General features: G+C 35.2%; 1 protein-coding gene across 1 annotated transcript in view; it reads left to right on the top strand.

Moving 5' to 3' along the window:
- The window catches only part of sec63 (SEC63 homolog, protein translocation regulator), a 154889-nt gene extending 137350 nt beyond the window's left edge, over positions 1-17539 (top strand). Inside the window, exons 17-21 of the mRNA XM_039747893.1 lie at positions 1773-1934; positions 4594-4695; positions 4809-4907; positions 8003-8107; positions 16772-17539. Of these exons, the coding sequence (XP_039603827.1) occupies positions 1773-1934; positions 4594-4695; positions 4809-4907; positions 8003-8107; positions 16772-16909 (606 nt within the window). The 3' untranslated portion in view covers positions 16910-17539. The remainder of the gene's footprint in view (positions 1-1772; positions 1935-4593; positions 4696-4808; positions 4908-8002; positions 8108-16771) is intronic.
- Positions 17540-18646: the final 1107 nt, after the last annotated feature.

Below are 18646 nucleotides of genomic sequence, written 5' to 3'. Positions count from 1 at the left end.
TTACTTCTCAAAACGGAGGGGCGCAGGATCAAACTCATGACCTCTTGATTCCCAAGCGGGGGGCCGAGTCTATTGAACCACGGAGGAAGTTACAATAAACTGCTGTCAATGTCGCATGTTAAAGGCTTTTGTTTCTGCAGTTATATTTTTGAATAAAAGCGCAATTGTGTTATTCTTGTGAAAATGTTTCTTTGCTATTTGGACTTCAGGCTTCATACACTATATAGTTTATGCCTACATTTTGTCATCTACTACTAGAATATAAAAAACGTTTCTGTTTTAACAATGTGTTGACACAGATTACTGTAGAAACGGAACTGACATGAAATGCGTGTGTTCCAAATAACGCTCTATTATTTCCACTCTAAAACTCCACTTCACTCCCAGATACTCAATCAAGCTGAAGTTTGTGCACATTCTAAATTGGTGGGGGGATGGAATAGCCGGCTGCTCCAAGCTTCTCTTTATCAGCACATTTAGAAGACAAAGGACGCTGGCGGAGAGGTGTGAAGGGATTTAAGAAGCGATTTAAGGTGGGACGGAATTACGAGTTTTTTCGTAGGCTCTGGTAATTCTAGTGTTAATAATTTGCTTTCGTAATGAACTATTTTATGATTAGAAACATCAGCATTAGAGCGGTAAGTAATTACTGAAATGTTAAAGAAAAGTTTGGGTAACTTGGTTCTTAGGTCGCAAAGCCCAATGATGCTCATTCCTGAAGGTTTTTTTTTTTTTTTTAATGAAATAATGTTTTACATCCATCTATTCATTCTCAAATCTGCCAGATCCCCCAGAGTCTAGCCCAACGAAATTAGGTAATAAGGCACAAATAAAATTCAGACACATTACAGTTAGTTCTCAGAAATACAACAGTAATACAAAAAAATTAGGGGGGGGAAAAAGCTAGGGTACACCAATAAAAAAAACAAGACATTTAGCCACCTACAAAAATGCAAGTAACAGAGAGCAGAGAATAAAACTGAATCTCAAGTTAATGATGTTGCATGAAAAATAAGTGGATCAATTAAAGACATTATTATATTGTTTCAGATTGTATAGTAAGAATATAATTGTGTTATGCCATATGTTATCTAGCATATATTTTTGAAATGTGGAGAAAGTTTGCCTCTGACAGAGAGCCTTAACCAAATATAGAGAAAATCATGAGCTTATGTCTACTCTTTATCAAAACTTTGTGTTACGTAAAATAATAGTTGACACAAACTGTGTTAATCACCCATGTACTTTCACTGTTTTTTTTATATCTTATTTATTATAATTATTATTTTTAGATGAATCACACTTTTTTCAGGTCAGTGTTACAGAGATTATAATTATTATTTATTGTTATTGTGTGTATGATCCAAAGCCTCAAATTTGCATGAAGAGTGCACTTTTTTATGAAAAAGAAAACAAAACTTGTTGGGTATATTAATTTAAAGTGAATATCAAATTAATTGTAAAAATAATACTTGGCTGTTCCATTAGATTTTTGTTACTAGCATAGAAGTGTATGATGTAACTTTTTTTCATCAACTTTGATAATGTCAGGAAGAAAAATATATGAATGTACATCACGTTAAAGGGAGAATTTGTGTAAAAGAAAACTATCGGGTAAATTATTTGCATTTTTTACTGTTTTAAAAAAAATAAATAAATAAAAAATCTTGTCATGTGTGCAAGGAGTTATTAACTTATTTTGCTTGTGTTTTAACAGGAGTTTGAAAATGTTTTATTACTTTACCTAACCACCTACTTAATATTTTCTGTAGGATGCAGTCACTTATACAAAGGAAGAAGAAGAAGATGTTTCAGATAAGGGAAGTGATTCAGAAGATATAGATGCAAATAAGGATTCTCCAAGTGAGAGGGAGGATGAGAGTGACAAGCAGAGTGAAACAGAGAATGATGAAATCGGTGGAGATGATGAAGAGGTGAGATTACTTATAAGATACACTGAGTTAATATTATTTATTGCATTATTTTATTAATTCTCTAGATACATTCAAAAAAGTGTTATTAATGCTACTGTTCTGTATTGAAAAAAGGTATCCAATCATTATTTTTAGGTATCAGATTTATTTAATTTGTCAGCAGTACTGTTAAACTTTGTTTATAAACATTAAAATATGGTCGTCATTTACCTGTAATTTAGATTATTTTTTGTATACCTTTTTTTTCATGCTGGGGTATAAATATCTATTACAATTCCATAGTCAGTGTTTTCTTTTTTTATGTACATTTTTAGTCACTTGCTTTATTCGAGCCATTCCAGTATATTTGAGGACCAGTACCTTTTTGAAGTCTTAAGCATTTTCAAAGTCTTTTAGAAGTAACACATTTGATTATGCAAGTACAAAAATTGTTTAGATGGCATACTGAACCTTTATAAATCTCTGATGAGAACAGAAGCAGTATGTGAGAAGTGTAAAAGGAACATTGGTAACCACAAATGTTAGAATAGCTAAAGAAAATGGTTACATCAATTTTTAAATCAGAAAAGCGTTTATTTTTGTTTTCTTTATAATAGAAAAGGAATAGTTTGACATGAAATAAACATTTTTAAATATTGTCATGTAAAAATAAAGTATGCAGCACACTGCAAACTAAGTTTGTCTCATTTATGCCCAGATTATAAATATATTCAAATATTTAATATTCAATTTTAAAATTGAATTGAAATAGTAAGATGCAGAAATATTGCCTACATTTGAGATTATTGCCATCATCTTTTTGGTTAGATAACTTTTTGCCATCATCTTTTTGGATAGATATCTTTCTTCAGTGCAAGCTGTCTCCAATAAGAGAGAGAAGTTTTTGTGTTTTTTTTATTAAGTGTGAAATAGGAAAAGGTTCTGTTATGACTTAGCTCCATATAAAATTTAAAATAGGATAGCTGGCTAACCTTACCCTCTCCCCTCCAGGTGCTGGCAGATTTTATTTTCCATGTAGTGGTGAATTTTGGAGTCTCTCTTTATGTAGATAAATTCCTTCATCAGAGACTAATGATCTGAGAGCTGCTGTGGTGATACGCTGTTTGTACTCTCATAACCTATCCAGCAAAAGCTCACCTCCACATGAAGTAGTCTGAGATGGAACTAAAATCTGCAAATAAAAGGAAATTGGAAAAAAAAAAAGGAAGAAAGATTATGAAAGTAAATTTAAAATTTTCAAGGCATTCTAAGGATGTTTATTATTAGATGTAATTTATAAATTTCTATTGAGATATGATGTCCTGTTTAACTGCACTCGAATAAATCAGGGATTAGTAAACTTTAGTATACTGTAGAGTCAACTCTCAGTAATTAACATATATTTCTGTTCTAGAAGAAAATGTTGCATCAAGACATTCTCAGAGATAATTTCAAGTCCCGGGAGACAAGACTTTTTGCAAAGAGATTTTGAAAAGTCCTGCCCTCCTGTCAAACATTTACAACCATGCACACGGTACAATCATTTCTCAGTCGTGTGAATGCCATTGTCAGACACAGTTTGTGCTCTCAACTTTTATAAAAATGATAGTAAAGATCACATGAGTGCTATCAAACGGAAATTATTACACGGTGAAATAACAGAACAGTGAAAAGAGATTGCATATATGGACATAAGTAGTGTTTCTTCCGAATGAGGAGGTGTATCCGTGAGACTTAAAAGATTTGTTGTTTGGTGAAAGTGAAATCCACATATGCAAGTGGATAGACATGAAGTGGCTGGCGTAGCGCAGGCAGGGGGATTGGTGAGTGAAGCCCCCTAGTAAAACATAAAAAGCTCAATATTATCTCTTTGTGACCTTACTTTATTGCTGTTTTTTTTTTTGTGGTGTTCGTGGAAATTTATTGGCAAAACAGTGCTGAATCCTATACAGTCTTCAGCACAATTCAAAGTGCCCCACAACACTTTTTTGTATTACTTGATGCTGTTAAATCAAGGTCAATGTTGCTTTATTGTCATTAGCAATTATGTTACATGTACATGTATCTCTATCAGCCCCGGTGTAAGATATAGCAACATACAACAAAGTGCGACAGAAACAAACCATAAATAGACAATACAACTATATAACACTATAGTGTGAAAAGGATTTAGACCTACCAGAATAAAGTAATACATCATCTCATTATCCTCTGTAAAAATGTCAAGTATAAAACTATTACTTGTTTTTGTAATGTTTGTAATTTCTAAATAGCCACTAACTGATTTTTATGTTCCCCTGTTAGATCACATGGTGGAGTTATTAAAGCTTATTTTTGCCACAGGATTCACCATTTTTCTGTCCATCCTTTATCATGCCCTTCTAATTCAGTCCTGACAGCTTAGCTAGTGTAATGCAGGTATCACCCCTAGATGGAGTACCAGAGTAACACAGAGCAAACTGATGTACTCGTTCACTTGTAATCAGAAAAGCCCAAGGTCATGTAGCTGTTGAGCAGTAGCGCTAAACTCTGCAGTACATTTTGAGATTGTTTGGTTTGCACATAGACTTAATTGTCTGTTTTTTGGCAAATTCATACAGTGGTATGTTGTCTTATGAATTTTATATATTTTAAAATATCTACCCAGTTACAAGACTACTCTTTTTTATGTTACTATTAGGAATGGGAAGCACTACAGCAAAGTATCCAAAGGAGAGAGAGGGCACTTCTAGAAACTAAGTCAAAAATAACACATCCAGTTTATAGTTTGTATTTTCCAGAGGTAAGAGCTAATTTCCTTGCTTTCTCTTCTATGCTTTTTTATTTTAAAATTTAAAAAATTAAATTTAGCCCTGTCATAAGAAGTGAGATTTTGTTTTATGTTCTCTTCTACAGGAAAAGCAAGAATGGTGGTGGCTTTATATTGCTGACCGAAAAGAGCAAACTTTAATATCTATGCCCTATCATGTCTGCACACTAAAGGAAACTGAAGAGGTGAGCATAATCAACTTTTTTCTAAGTTGTATGAAAGTAAAATTAGCTGCTGTATTTGTAGTCATCTTAAAACACACATTACATTCATAAACTCCAGTCATGATACTTCAAGTTTTAATTAGCTGTTGTGATTTTTATTTCCTTAACAAGGAAAAATGAAATCAAGACATCCAGTAGTCCGATTTCTACTGCATAGTTTGTCCACACAGTGTTTTATATATCATATACTTGTAGTTTTAAATATATTTCTGTTACAAAAAAGTAAGTGCCATCTAAAATGTTCTTGCTTGACAGCAGACAAAAAGCATTGTGATTTCTCTAAGAGTGATATTTTTAAAAATGCAGCAATATGAAATTATTTATATTCTCAAGTTCCATTAAATGCTTAACAGTTTCTTGTTCTGTTTAGTGGTTTTTAGTAATTTAGCATTAATTTTATATTGACTAGGGGGCCCAGCTTGCTTCGCTGCCCAACCCCCAGCCTGCGCTACTCGCCAGCCACTTCGTATCTCTGCCGCTTGCGTATGTAGATGTCACTTTCACCAAACAAAAAATCTTTTAATTCTCATGGATACACCTCTTCATTGGGAAACACTACTTTTCCTTGATGACAAAACAAATTAAACGCTCTTCAAGTCTCCGACTTAAAGTTTAAATCCGAACAATATATCTGGTCTCTTTTCGCTGTTCCATTATTTCATTGAGTAATAATTTCAATTTGTTTGTGCTAATGCAATCTTTGCTATCATTTTTTGAGACTTTTGAATTTTAGTACTTTCATTATCTCTAACCTGCTCTGCATGTGTATCGCGCCATTTTTGAATTCTGTACGACGTTCTACTTTGTCATCTACTCTTTGTCTTTTATTTCCAGCCCCAGATGGTTAAATCTTTTTGCACAAAGTCTCGTCTCGCGGGATGTGAAAGTATCTCTCTGAAAAAGTCTTGTCTCGTCCCAGAAGTTTTTTTATTATAATAGAGAGATTTCTCAACAGAGCATCAGTGTGGCAACAGTGATAAAATGTATCTTAAATGCAAGAGTCTGAGCTTTCATTTTTAGCAATACTAACTGATTATGTTTGATGTACAGTGGTGCTTTGGTTTGTGAGCATAATTCGTTCCGGAAATGTGCTTGTAATCCAAAGGCCTCGTATATCAAAGTGAATTTTCCCATAAGAAATAATGGAAACTCGGATGATTCGTTCTATAACCCAAAAATATTCATATAAAAATGATTAATACAAAATATAAAATTCATAAAACAAATTAACCTGCACTTTACCTTTGAAAAGAATTGTGGCTGGTGTAAGGGAGACGAGAGAGAGAGGAGAGGAGGGTTATTGTGTAGGACAACTTTAACTATAACTAACAGAATCACTGCTATCTGTTGGCTCACTGGAATTTTTTCTTTTTTGTAACTTAAACAAGGAACCTATCCAGTGACAGTTGCTTTTGCCCGAAGAGTCAACTACACTTGGACACAAAATAAAATCAGTGCTTTACACACTGTAAGGTTTCCTAAACTCTTTTGGGATATCCCCCCAACGGGACAACAAGCAGAAGAGCGTCCTGAAGCAGCTGCATGCTCCCGGTGCTGTAGCAGTTCGCCTCAAAGATCGTGGTCATGCTGTAAGCACCTGCCGTCAATGGGTGATGCAAGGAACAATATAACTGCAAGGGCACAGTATTACTTGTCCATTAACCTGGGCCTGACCCTGGCTTACTGCTGTGTCTGTGTATAGGACAGTGGCAGATTCCGCTACTATAAATAACTGTGCTGTTCCTGTTTCAAGTTGAATTAAAGCTAGTTTTGCTAAAGTACTGAGACTCAGCTTCGTGTTTTGGGCTGCAAGACAGGGACTCGCACATTATAGCACACATACAAGGTCACAATGCTGTAGTAAACAGTACACATTTGTACAGATGTTGACTATATGAGTGTGGCACACCAACTGAGACCAAGCATGGGAGATGATTACCCACAATCCCGCAGAGAGAAAACAACCATCGGCTCAGTTGTGATCACGTGACACTCGGCAGACAAAGCGTATACATACTACTCATATTGCAAGACCTCGCTCGTTTATCAAGTTGGCCTTTTTATGTTTTCATCAGTTATACAAACTAGGTAAAGTGTAAAAAGTAGTAACTGCAGATATCATTATGGGCCAGCATTCCCTTTCCATCGATTTATTTGAATGATTTTTTTTACAGTAATTAAATTCTTATTTTATGGTTCAATCCACTAGGCATGTTGAATTGGGATTATTAGTATTAATTAATCTTTTATGTTCTGTGTACTTTGACAGAGATAAGTCTGCTTAATTTAATTAGAATTTCTTTTAATATTTACTGATCTTTTAGCAGATTTATTTTTCTAAAATAGCAGTTTGGAAGAGCAAAACTTTTAAACCACGTTAAATGATCCAAATCAAATATGAGTTTTGGTTTATCTGCTAAAACAAATTGTATAGTTTCTATCAAATTTTTCATTTTCATTTAGGAAACCTGCAAGTAAGTTTTAAGGATTTGGTTCTAATAATATATGGATTATTTCTGGTTGAGTGAGTATATGTTGTTATTCAACATATTACCGCATTTACTTGTGTACCACGCATCCTTGTGTAAGACGCACACCCTAATTTTTACAAAGAAAATCAGGAAAATCGTGTACGAGTGCGTGAGCGAGTGAGCAAGCCCAAGCAGAAGAAGTAAACATTACAGAATTACATTTCCTCGTGTATGTCGTACACCTGATTTTGTAATGCTAATTTTCGAGGGAAAATGTGCGCGTGGTACACGTGTAAATATGATACTTTGCAATATTTATAGCCAGATAAGGTGCTGGTTTAAAAATCCAATATTCATTATTATTGTAATGGTATTATTTTTGAATAATTTGTTTCAAACTGTACCTTTGGACTACTGTATGCTACCTTTAATTGGAAAAACTCCTACATAAGATCAAATAAAATGTATTTATGTGAGTTTGTTATAATATTTGCCTACACTGTCGATTTGATGCTAATTTACTTAAGTCTTAACTATGCAATATACCTTGCCAGAATTTCACAGCTGATTTTGTTTATTTGGTAGGTTGAACTGAAGTTTCCTGCACCATCAAAACCAGGAAATTATCAGTACTCAGTAATTTTAAAATCAGATTCATATATGGGATTAGACATGATAAAGCCATTAAAGGTAAGACTTTTTTTTTTAACCAAATATAGGAAAAATAACAGTCATTGTCTGTTCCATACTTTGCTGGATAGTGAAAATCAGTTAAGGGGTTATTGGGAGAGGTTTCTTTCAACCAACTCATTAGTATTTAGCCGTTGTAAAAAGGAAATATTGTATTGTGCAGCTATGAGTAAGGGAGTATTAGCTCCAAAGTATAATTAGTTTTTCCTTGTCAAAGCACATTTTACATGCCTGTTTATTGTATTCTGCATTGGATATATAACAGACAGATGTAGGTTCATAATGATTCACATTTTATTTTTAATGATAAAGAAATAAATCAGTTTATGTATGTTTAGCCTTTAAAACCAGACTGATAAAGTTGAAATAACGCCATATTTTCTTAGAATAAACTAATTCGGCATCTGTACACTTCAGCATCTTATCCACAAATGAAGGATAGGAAATTGGTTGGCAAAGCCCTCTTGATCATGATGTTGCTTTTTTAAGACTGGTGTAACAGCAGCCATTTTACAGTTGATTACAGACACATTAATGTTGCCTGTGGTGCAAATACAAAGGCAAGTACAACGATCTTGACCAAGATAGCAGACATAGGGGCAGGTAAGCTGGTGGAAGGTTTAAGTTAATTCATAAACTCATAGATAAAGACAGTGTGAACTAGAGAAAATGTGCCAAATTTGCACCCTGGACTCACCTCTGCCCCCAGTCCCATAGATAATGAATATTTAGTTATGATGTGTGATGGTCCAAAGAATTAATGCATAGATTAAAATTATTTTTGAAAATAAGTTTTCAATCTGTGTTGTGATGTGCGATTTTGCATATAACTTGATAAATATTTTGTATGTCTTTCATTTGTAATTTAGGCAAAGCAAAGTAATTTAGTGTTACTTCGGTGAGAGGTATTCGTGTTTGCTCAGCCCATAACCACCCCCCACCAAACCCCCCTATCCCCCTCCCCCCCCCGTTTAACACGAATAAGTATCTTTGTAATTTTACGACAGGATTTGGGGGATGTGTCTTAAACCAGTTTGATGAGTATTTCTCTGCTAAAGTCTTTCAACACCTGCAAAGAAGCCAGGTTACGTTAACATGTGGTTTGGGGGCAGGTGTTAAGATGTTCTATTCCCCCATTGGTCAGAGGTATGGATGTTTGGAATTGGCTTGTCTCAGAGGCCACTAAGTACCATGATGTCCTATTGGCTGTAGGGTTTGGACAGAAAACCCATAAATCTGCTTGTTCAACCACATTCCGTCTCTTATTAACATCTGAAACAAGCTCTCTCTTACTGATCTGATGAAGAAGACCATCACACCATGAACTGAAGACAACACAATGAAGAGCCAACAGAAACTACACATCACCATTTAATCGGGTTGTATGGTTGCCAATATTCAAATGTACTTTGCATTTTGTTATTATTCATGAATATTATCAATAATGCATTATTTTATGTGTAACTTAACTCCTGCTTGTCTTTTTACTACATCTAATTGCCTGAGGTTATAGATGTAGAAGGGAAGGTGGGGATAAGTTATATACAATAATACCTTATAAACAGTGGTAAGTCTGTGAGATTAGGTATTCGAAGGCTACATATTAATAATACAATAGGGGAAAGTAGCAATATATATATATATATATATATATATATATATATATATATATATATATATATATATATATATATATATTACTCTACCAAGATAAAACAATCTGTCAAAAAAAAGTCGAATGAGGGTAAGATTGATTAAGCATTTAATGGTTGCGAGAGTTTATTGCAGAAATTACTATTAACAATTTGGTTTCTTACTGAAGAAATTTTGTTTCATATATGAAATGATATGCTGATTATAAATTAAAAGCATTCACCATTACTAGTTGCTTTGCTGGGAATACAGTGCAGTACAGTTTATAAAGTGTACAGTACCTATATAACAAGTAAGAGTTCAGGCCAAATCAAGAAAGTTTACTGCATAGTAAATCACAGCAGAATCCATTTAATAGCATTAATGGAAGACAAAGAATGCTAGAAAGCAGAAAAAGAAAGTCGCCAGCTTTGGATTTTGATAGAGATTCACAGGCAGACCTACTTAGAGTTTCTAACAGCTTGAACCTTAAACTAAATACATTTTCACCAAGAAATGTTTATCCAAGCTAACAAAAAGCAAACACAGAGACTCCTGAAGAGGGAATGCTGTTAGGCCCTCTTAGACCTGTATATATCTCTTGTTCCCATCGAAGTTAGTAAGAGAAGCAAATATGTTTTTAGGGAATCCTCTTTGAATAAATTAATAGTGAAAACTGACATACTTGTTTAAAAAGCACTGGAGAAGTGTTACAGGCAACTCTGCTGCAGCTACCTGTCTGTCCACACACCGGGTGGCAGGAAGGAAAGCAACCTTCATCAGCCAGCATGCTGCTTAAGGCACACCTTCTTCTCCTTAACACAAAATCCAAATTGTCACTAGCCTATGAGCAATAGTCACAGATTATAACCAAAAATATATACTACTTATAATCAGTGCTGAAAAATTAAAATTCTTGCATTCTAATATCAATGCCATAAAAATTAATGAAGACCAAGATTGTTTAGGATATTTCTATTTGCATAAACTCTTTTGATGCATAAGTGACTACACATTTTTGAAATCAGATTTGTCAGACAATCACTTTGTCAGGTTTGTGACATTTACTGTTGTGAAATTAATGCATGCACGAGTAGAAGAGACTGCTGGATGATAGGGTAATATTCAGTGGACAAATCACATTAATTTGAATTTCATATATCAAACACAAACATTTCATCTAACTTGCAGGCTGTTTTCTTAATAATTGCAGATTAATCCATTATTCTAGAATTCCTGTAAAACATTCTTTCCTATGTTGTTTTCAGGGTACTGCACATAAGTGATAAGATTTGTTTTAGCCCATGTCCCAATCCAGAATTAGTCTTTGAACTGGGCTGATTATACCTGCAGTTAATTACTCTAAACAGGAGAAAGGATCCCATTCTCTCCAGCGCTAACCATGTTGCATTATTATGGACTACATTTGTCACATTTTACTTGTTACATTTAAAATGACCAATAATTTAGCTTTAAAAACCCAATACGACAGAAATATAGTGTTTGCTGATTGAAGTCACTATTTTAATAGCCCCAGCAACTGCGATTACATGCTTCCATTAACACATTTGAGATTGTATAATCAGAGTGGTCTGCCACGCACTATAAGAACAGAGAAAGAGGATTATAGCATTCAAAAAAACAATTGCTTGGTCAGTCTAATTAAATAAATTTGAGGTTTGGCCGGAAGTACCAATTAATTAATAAATGTGATTGTATTCCTAAAGTTACACAATGTGTGCACCTGTGTCTGCTTTTCACAATACTTTTGTTGTTTAAAAACCAATAGCTGATGTCTGCCTCAAACATAGCACTTGCTTCCAGCTTTACAAAGTACTTTTATTGGTAATAAATTTGAATAAAACTGCCCTCCTCAATTTGAATGTGAAAATTCGAAATAAAAGTTTCACACTGTACTATGTGGTATTATTTTAAAATAAAAATGCATTACTTTCTAAATGTGATATATAAGTACAGTCAACTATTAGAGTTCATTATTCTAAACAAAATCAAGTCTTTTACTCTATGATCTGACTGCTTCAAAAGGTACATATGGAGCTATGGTGCTGCTCCTGCTAAATGATCTGATACACAGTTACGTTTGCATGCAGCTTCTGCTGCTTTCTGATCTCTAGATGGCCGTGATTGCTTGACCTGTTTCTTACACATGAGTGTTGTGGTTTAAAATAAGTCACACGTGTGTTGCAGAGCAAAACTTAACAGTTGTTCCACATAGGTGGCATTAGTTCATTATGTTTTTTATAAAAACGCAGCATTTTCTAAATTGGCTTGCCTATTTTTATAAAAGATGATTAATGACTGTTCTTATAACACACAGTTTTCCATGGGTGTTTGTAATAGTTTCAGCCTTTTGGGTAAGGTCATTTCCACACACTCACCAGTAATGAGCCTCCCAGATGTACATACTGGCTGTTATCCTGTTTACAAGAGTTTGAGGAAGAGTGATAATGTAGCATTTCTCACAGAAAGGAACTTAACATGCTGCTACATACATGCTCACATATGCCTTTAGACTGAAAATTGACCTTTCTGTGACACTTTCTGCTTTAATAATTACATCCATTTGGCAATCAGCATGCAATACAAGATGTCTTTCTGCATTTGGTTGTATTTCTGATTAGTCCTTGTAGCAATATTTTACCTTGCATGTATCAAAATTACAATTTAAATTTAAAAGTTTAGTTGTCAGGCTGGATCTTTTTTAAATCAGTGAAGACTGTATTTTCAGTTTGTTCAAATGTAAATGTGAGCTTTTTGCTTATGCAACGCCATAGGGCTCCTTATACCACAGGACAAAAATCTCTGAGAAACTAGAAAGTCTGAATTTTGTGTCATGGTCTGCCAAAAAAGGAAAATCCCCCCCCCCCCATATATTCAGTTTTTAGTACAGCATGACTACAGAGTAGACTGTGCAGAATTTGTGGCATAAAGAATCAAAGCACATTGATTAAAAAGAGTCATTCTTACAGAGGTCCCCAGTGTAACACAGCTTATTTCTGTATACTATTAACAGCATTCATCTTGACAGATTCGTTTGGATTGGATAAACAGTTCAGTATATGTTACTTTGCCAACCCTAACAGCCCATCCAAGGAAGTTCCAACTAATGTAGCTTGTTACCTGTCACCATCAATTGAGCCATGGGTTGCTAGTAACTCATCTAAGTGAATTGACAATGGAGAGCAGACATATCCAGTATTGAACTTTCCAGCTTCATGTTGGAAATAAAACCCATCTTTCCCTTTCCTCATTAACTGAGTCTTTCATATGCATGATTAAATAGTTTTTCTCTAAAGAAACATTCAGATTGGATAGATGTTTGCTCTGGAATAACTTGTGCAGAATTAATATATGATATTGAATTTTACTGAATGGCCTACTAACCAGAGCAGTCACTGCCATGGAATCCACTTTCTCTTGATTTACTTTATAAATACATTTTTTTAGCAAGCCAACTACTAATAAAGTTGAAAGATTAAAAAAACTAAAGAAAGTACAAAAATCAACATAGTCCCATCTCATTTATTTTAAGCAGCATAGAATCAATGTCATACACAGTATAATGGACATCAAAAGTCTTCTCACCATTAATAATTATATCAACATTCGCCACACTACCTGTCAAAGACAGCTAATAGTAAATATTTTTAAACTATTCTGTCTTTGCCCTAGATAAAACTTCTGCCTCGTTCCTTTATAACTGTGTGTCTTGACAGGCACTCCCTCTCTCAAGCACGCTTCCAGGAAGCCTTCTTCTCAGACTTATTTTTGCTGCAGCTTTCTCGCCTCGTGTGCAGGTTTTAAACGTCCCATCTTTGAAGGTGACTCTCAGCATGCCTCCTATGGATTTTCTCCTCCTTGTGTGTCTTGCACTTCCTCTTTCGATCTTGTCAACAAAGCCAAGCTGGCCAATCACACCAAAGCCAGATTGCTCAGAGAGTCTGGAAGCTCTAAGATCTTAATGTTTTATTATGTAGAAGGTGTAGAACAACTCAACATCACATCAGTCCTACATAATATATGCAGATCACCTTCCCAGGCAATGTGCACAAGAGATGTTCTCGCAATTCTACTCAGGTTACAGCCTAAATGCAAGACGAATAAGATTGCATATAATATTAAAAAGTTAAGGTGAGTTAAGTTAACAAGGATATATCCAAATATTACTGTTATAAGCACAAAATAAAGGTCTTTTTCATTAGTTATGAATTTGTTTTTGTCTTAACAATAATAATATTTTATTTTTATAGCACCTTTCCCATGCTCTATTTCCCTGTAGGGTCTTAAATATTTTTTGCCTAAAGTATTTTGGTAAAAGTTCAAAATACTGTAGGTCTGACATGAACATGTTTAGCAACAAAAACTTTATAAAGTTTTTTAGATTTTGGATATCCATTGGGTGTGTACAAAAGAAGAAACATATATACATTTATATTTTATATATATATATATATATATATATATATATATATATATACATACATACAAGGTGTGGCAGAAAAGTAATGAGACTGATTTTTTATTTACCAAAGTTTTTATTTTTTTCAAACATCAATGTTATCCCCTTCAAAGTAGTTCCCTTGGGCAGCTACACACCGATGGAGACGTTGTTCCCACTGTTGGTAGCAGCGCTGGAAGTCTTCAACCGGTATGGTCTTCAGCATGTCCATTACACTCTTTTGGATGTTTTCTAAAGTCCCGAAATGACTTCCTTTGAGGACATTTTTCAGTTTAGGAAAAAGTCACACGGACTGAGGTCATGTGAATAAGGGAGCTGGGGAACCACAGGAATGCCTTTTGAGGTCAAAAATTCTGTTATGGAGAGGGCAGTGTGACATGGGGCGTTGTCATGATGGAGCATCCATTTGTCTGCAATGTCTGGTCTCACGCGAATGACCCTTTTCTGAGCCTTTCAAGGGCGTCTTTATAAAAAACTTGGTTGACAGTTTGTCCTGGAGGAACAAATTCTTTGTGGACGATTCCCCTTTTGTCAAAAAAACAAATCAGCATTGATTTGATCTTGATTGCTCATTCGAGCTTTCTTTGGTCGAGGAGAGTTTGCAGTGTGCCACTCCTGACTTTGCCTCTTGGTCTCAGGATCGTATTCAAAAATCCATGATTCATCACCTGTGATCACACGACTAAAGAAATCTTGCTCATTAGCGATTCTGTCAAGAAGATCAAGACACTTGTTTTTTCGATTGTCCTTCTGCTCAATTGTGAGGTGTTTCGGCACCATTTTGGCACAGACCTTTCACATGTGCAAATGTTCAGTCAAAATTTGATGAACGGTAAATCTGTTCAAATTTAATTGTTCACTCAACATTCTTAATGTTAAACGACAGTCTGATCTCACAAGAGTGTTCACACGTTCGATGTTTTCATTGGTTTTCGAAGTTGAAGGCCTCCCTGAACGGTGTTCATCTTTAACCTGTTTTCTGCCTTCCAAAAATGATTTGTGCCAGCGAAAAACTTGAGCTCGGGATAAAGAATGTTCCCCATAGGCCTGTTTTAACTTTTCAAACGTCACACTTGCCGATTCTCCAAGCTTAACACAACATTTAATGGCACAACGTTGCTCCATATTTCCGCTGTTCCATTTTGCGTGACGCACAACCAAAAACACAACTTCACTAATAGCGGTCACAAAAATCACGTAGTTAACGGAAGGAGTTGAAACTCGCACTGAGCTATGGGAGGGTACTGATACACGTGCTCTATCAAGGACAACAGCGCAGCGTTGCCACATCACTTGCAGTGTTGCCAGTCTCATTACTTTTCTGCCACACCTCGTGTGTATGTATGTATATATATATATATATATATATATATATATATATAATGTGTGTGTATAAGTTATCGCGTTATTGCATTAACACAGTTTTTGTTATTATTATTATTTTGAAAGCCTCAGCCTTGCTAGTGATCGATAGAGATCAGTGATCTTGTTACAGTGCTTTTCAATACGCTTTTGGTAGAAGGAAAGTTAGCTTTGTGGATTTGACCTTGATTTCCTGCATGTGCGTGAGTAGCAAAGAGCAAACAGCTTCTAAAATGGCATGTGGAGAGATACCAAAGTGAATACTCAAAGCAAAATAATCTGTGGATGACTATCGCAGATTTGTCGGACTCCGATTTTGATACAGTTGATCTGGAGATGTAGATCGAAAATGAAAGTGAGGTCTTGGCATCAGCTGATCGGCACCCACCTGATCGTGGTGTGGAATACATTTGTGTAGCTGATGCACCTATGGTAACGCTCATCTGGGAGGACAGACACTTCCAATGACGGGAGATAAAAACCAAATTGGGTCTCACTACAACTGCCACCCCTGCACACCTTTCTCACAAAGAAGACAGCCACATTCCTGCTGACTGTCGAGCCTCTCAGCCGCAGTTGCCTCAAATTTCAAACAGGCGCCAAAAGCAGGCACAACAGGCAGCAACAGACGTTTTATGTTGATCTATGTGTGAAACCGTTGCTTTGTGTGCTTTTCTGAAAACTGAGTTTTTTGGAAAAAATATTAGCCCTCAAAAAGGTGCTACTGAACAAGCAGACTGTTTATGCTGTTCCCTGATCAAAGAAAATGTTTCTGCTGGTATCTGTTCAGATTAAAAAGAAAACAGATTTAGAAATGTTAACTTGCTGTTACTCGGGAGGTGCCTGTTATAATTTTATGATCGTGGCTCTGGACTTTGAGGATAACTTGCTTTTCTGTAACAAACTAGATAAAATGTTAATACACTGGCAGTGGCAAATAGCTTTGGTTTTATATTTGAACTGATTACATTAATGTTTAAGTTGAGATTTACAAGAAATATTTTAACTGCTACTATGTAAAGGTTTTAAAGCACCTTATTGAATATGTATATATGTGTATACATATGTTTTCTCAGGATATACATTAGCAAGCACCTAGATGGATTAGTCGCCTTTGAGAATGTTATGAGGGGTTTTTTTGTTTTTTTTTTTGTTTTTTAATCATAATTGCTGTTTTCTGTTATTTTTAGCTGGAGGTTCATGAAGCAAAGCACATGCCAGATAATCACCCACAGTGGGATATTCCAGAGACAGAAGAGGAAGAAGAAGACCAGGAAGATAGTGATGGTATAGAAGAAAGTGAAGATGAGGAGGAAGACAACGATTAAATGACTGTAACAGACTGTTGCTTCTGATTTGTTAACAATTTTTTTAAGAAAATGGAAACCATATTTGTTGCACACAATTCCAGCACCCATTTACATGCGTATGTAACAGTGCATTCATGTCTTAGTTGCACTGAAATTTTATCAGACTTTGTTTGTAAATTTTCTGAGTGCATCGTTCAAAGGACATTCAGAGTGCACTTCCTATACCTGGTAAAATGCCTGGACAAAATATACCTTTGAACAGTGAATGAGATACTGATAAGTAAAATAATAAAAATACTACTTTCTTTGTAGTTGATATATCTCAATGTATTGTTCTTTTGAATCATGCTTTTAAGTTTGTTCCTTGTTTTATGGCACTATCTTGAGTAGCAAGGATATCATTTTTAGCAACAGTCTGTTTAGCAGCAGCTGATTGGTTCATCCTGTGTGGGGACAGTGAGAGCTCTCTTGCTTCAGGAAGTATTTCAGTTGTAAGTTCTACTACTCCCAATAGCTGAGGATGACTTAGCTTCTAATATTGTATTTGACCAAATAACCTCTTCTGAAAACTGATAGAGAGCCTTTGTTTCCTTTAAGCAGTTTTGCAGTAATTTCCAATAGTTGAACTGCAAGATCAGGAAACGTGAAGCCCCCCAAAAACCGCCACTGACGTGCCCCAACACTGTTGGTTTTGTACACTAATTCATGCAATGAGGAACTATTTGCAGTTAAGGCAGCCAGTAGCTAGGGGCTTCTAGATGTTTGTATACTTGAGTCCGGTAGTCAGCCAGAGTCAGCAGGGCGTTTGTTTCCGTTGTTTTTCTTCTCTGTATCTGCTGTCCTGTCATATGCACTGTCACTTAGTCATGTCAATTCAGAAACCTGGAGTAACTTGGTCAGGACAGGACTTGATTAAGTCTTTGAATGCTCACCAAAAAGTTTGTGCTTACCGCTACTAAAATTACGGATTTGGTTAATGAAAGAGGGAAAAAAACTGCAAGAACTGGAGTACTTAAAAGCCTGATTAATGTATTCTTGGAGGCAATAATGCTTTTTATAGATATTTTGTAGTTTTTTCAAAATTAATAACAGGGTAAGTAACATCTTCCTTAGCAACTGTTTTGATGAAAGTGGCTTTAGACTACCATGGTGTTTAAGTGGGACATTCCAGTTGAACATAGCAGAATGGCGCAAAATTATAATAGTTGTATTAAAATATATATACTGCCAGAGAAACTTCTGTCTTTTTAATTTTTGATTGATATAAGTTGAGACTATATGCTGATTCAAATTCACAATGGATATATATAGAATTTCAAAATTTAACTGCAAGGTAAAAAACACGTCATACTTCTAGGTATGAGCTGAAGTCTGTCATGCCTCATCTATAATATTATTAAAGTGTAGGTCTTCTACAGGTACCAAAGCAAAATTATGCATATGTCATTGTACATCACTCTCCGTTTACAGATTTTAAATGTTCCATTCATCTGTATTTAAGTGGACATCGCATCTTCTCTTGTCCAGCGTGGCTCTCAGAGTGAGACGTGTTGGCACTTCACTCCTAAGTTCAGCTTGGTGCAGATCTGCTGTGCCAGAAGAGGTCCATAAGAATGTTGACAGAAGCATTCACACTTTCTCATAAGCTCCCATTTAGTCTAAACACTTTATCGCTTTCTTGATTTTTAACAAATAGACATGGAATGTTTTGTCTAACAAATAAGAGCTATTCTCTTCAGTTATGAAGGTGTGTCC

This window comes from Polypterus senegalus, chromosome 3 (assembly GCF_016835505.1).
Source record: "Polypterus senegalus isolate Bchr_013 chromosome 3, ASM1683550v1, whole genome shotgun sequence".
Lineage (NCBI taxonomy): Eukaryota > Metazoa > Chordata > Cladistia > Polypteriformes > Polypteridae > Polypterus > Polypterus senegalus.
Note: the sequence above shows the minus strand (reverse complement) of the source record. Positions and strands in the feature narration are given on the sequence as shown.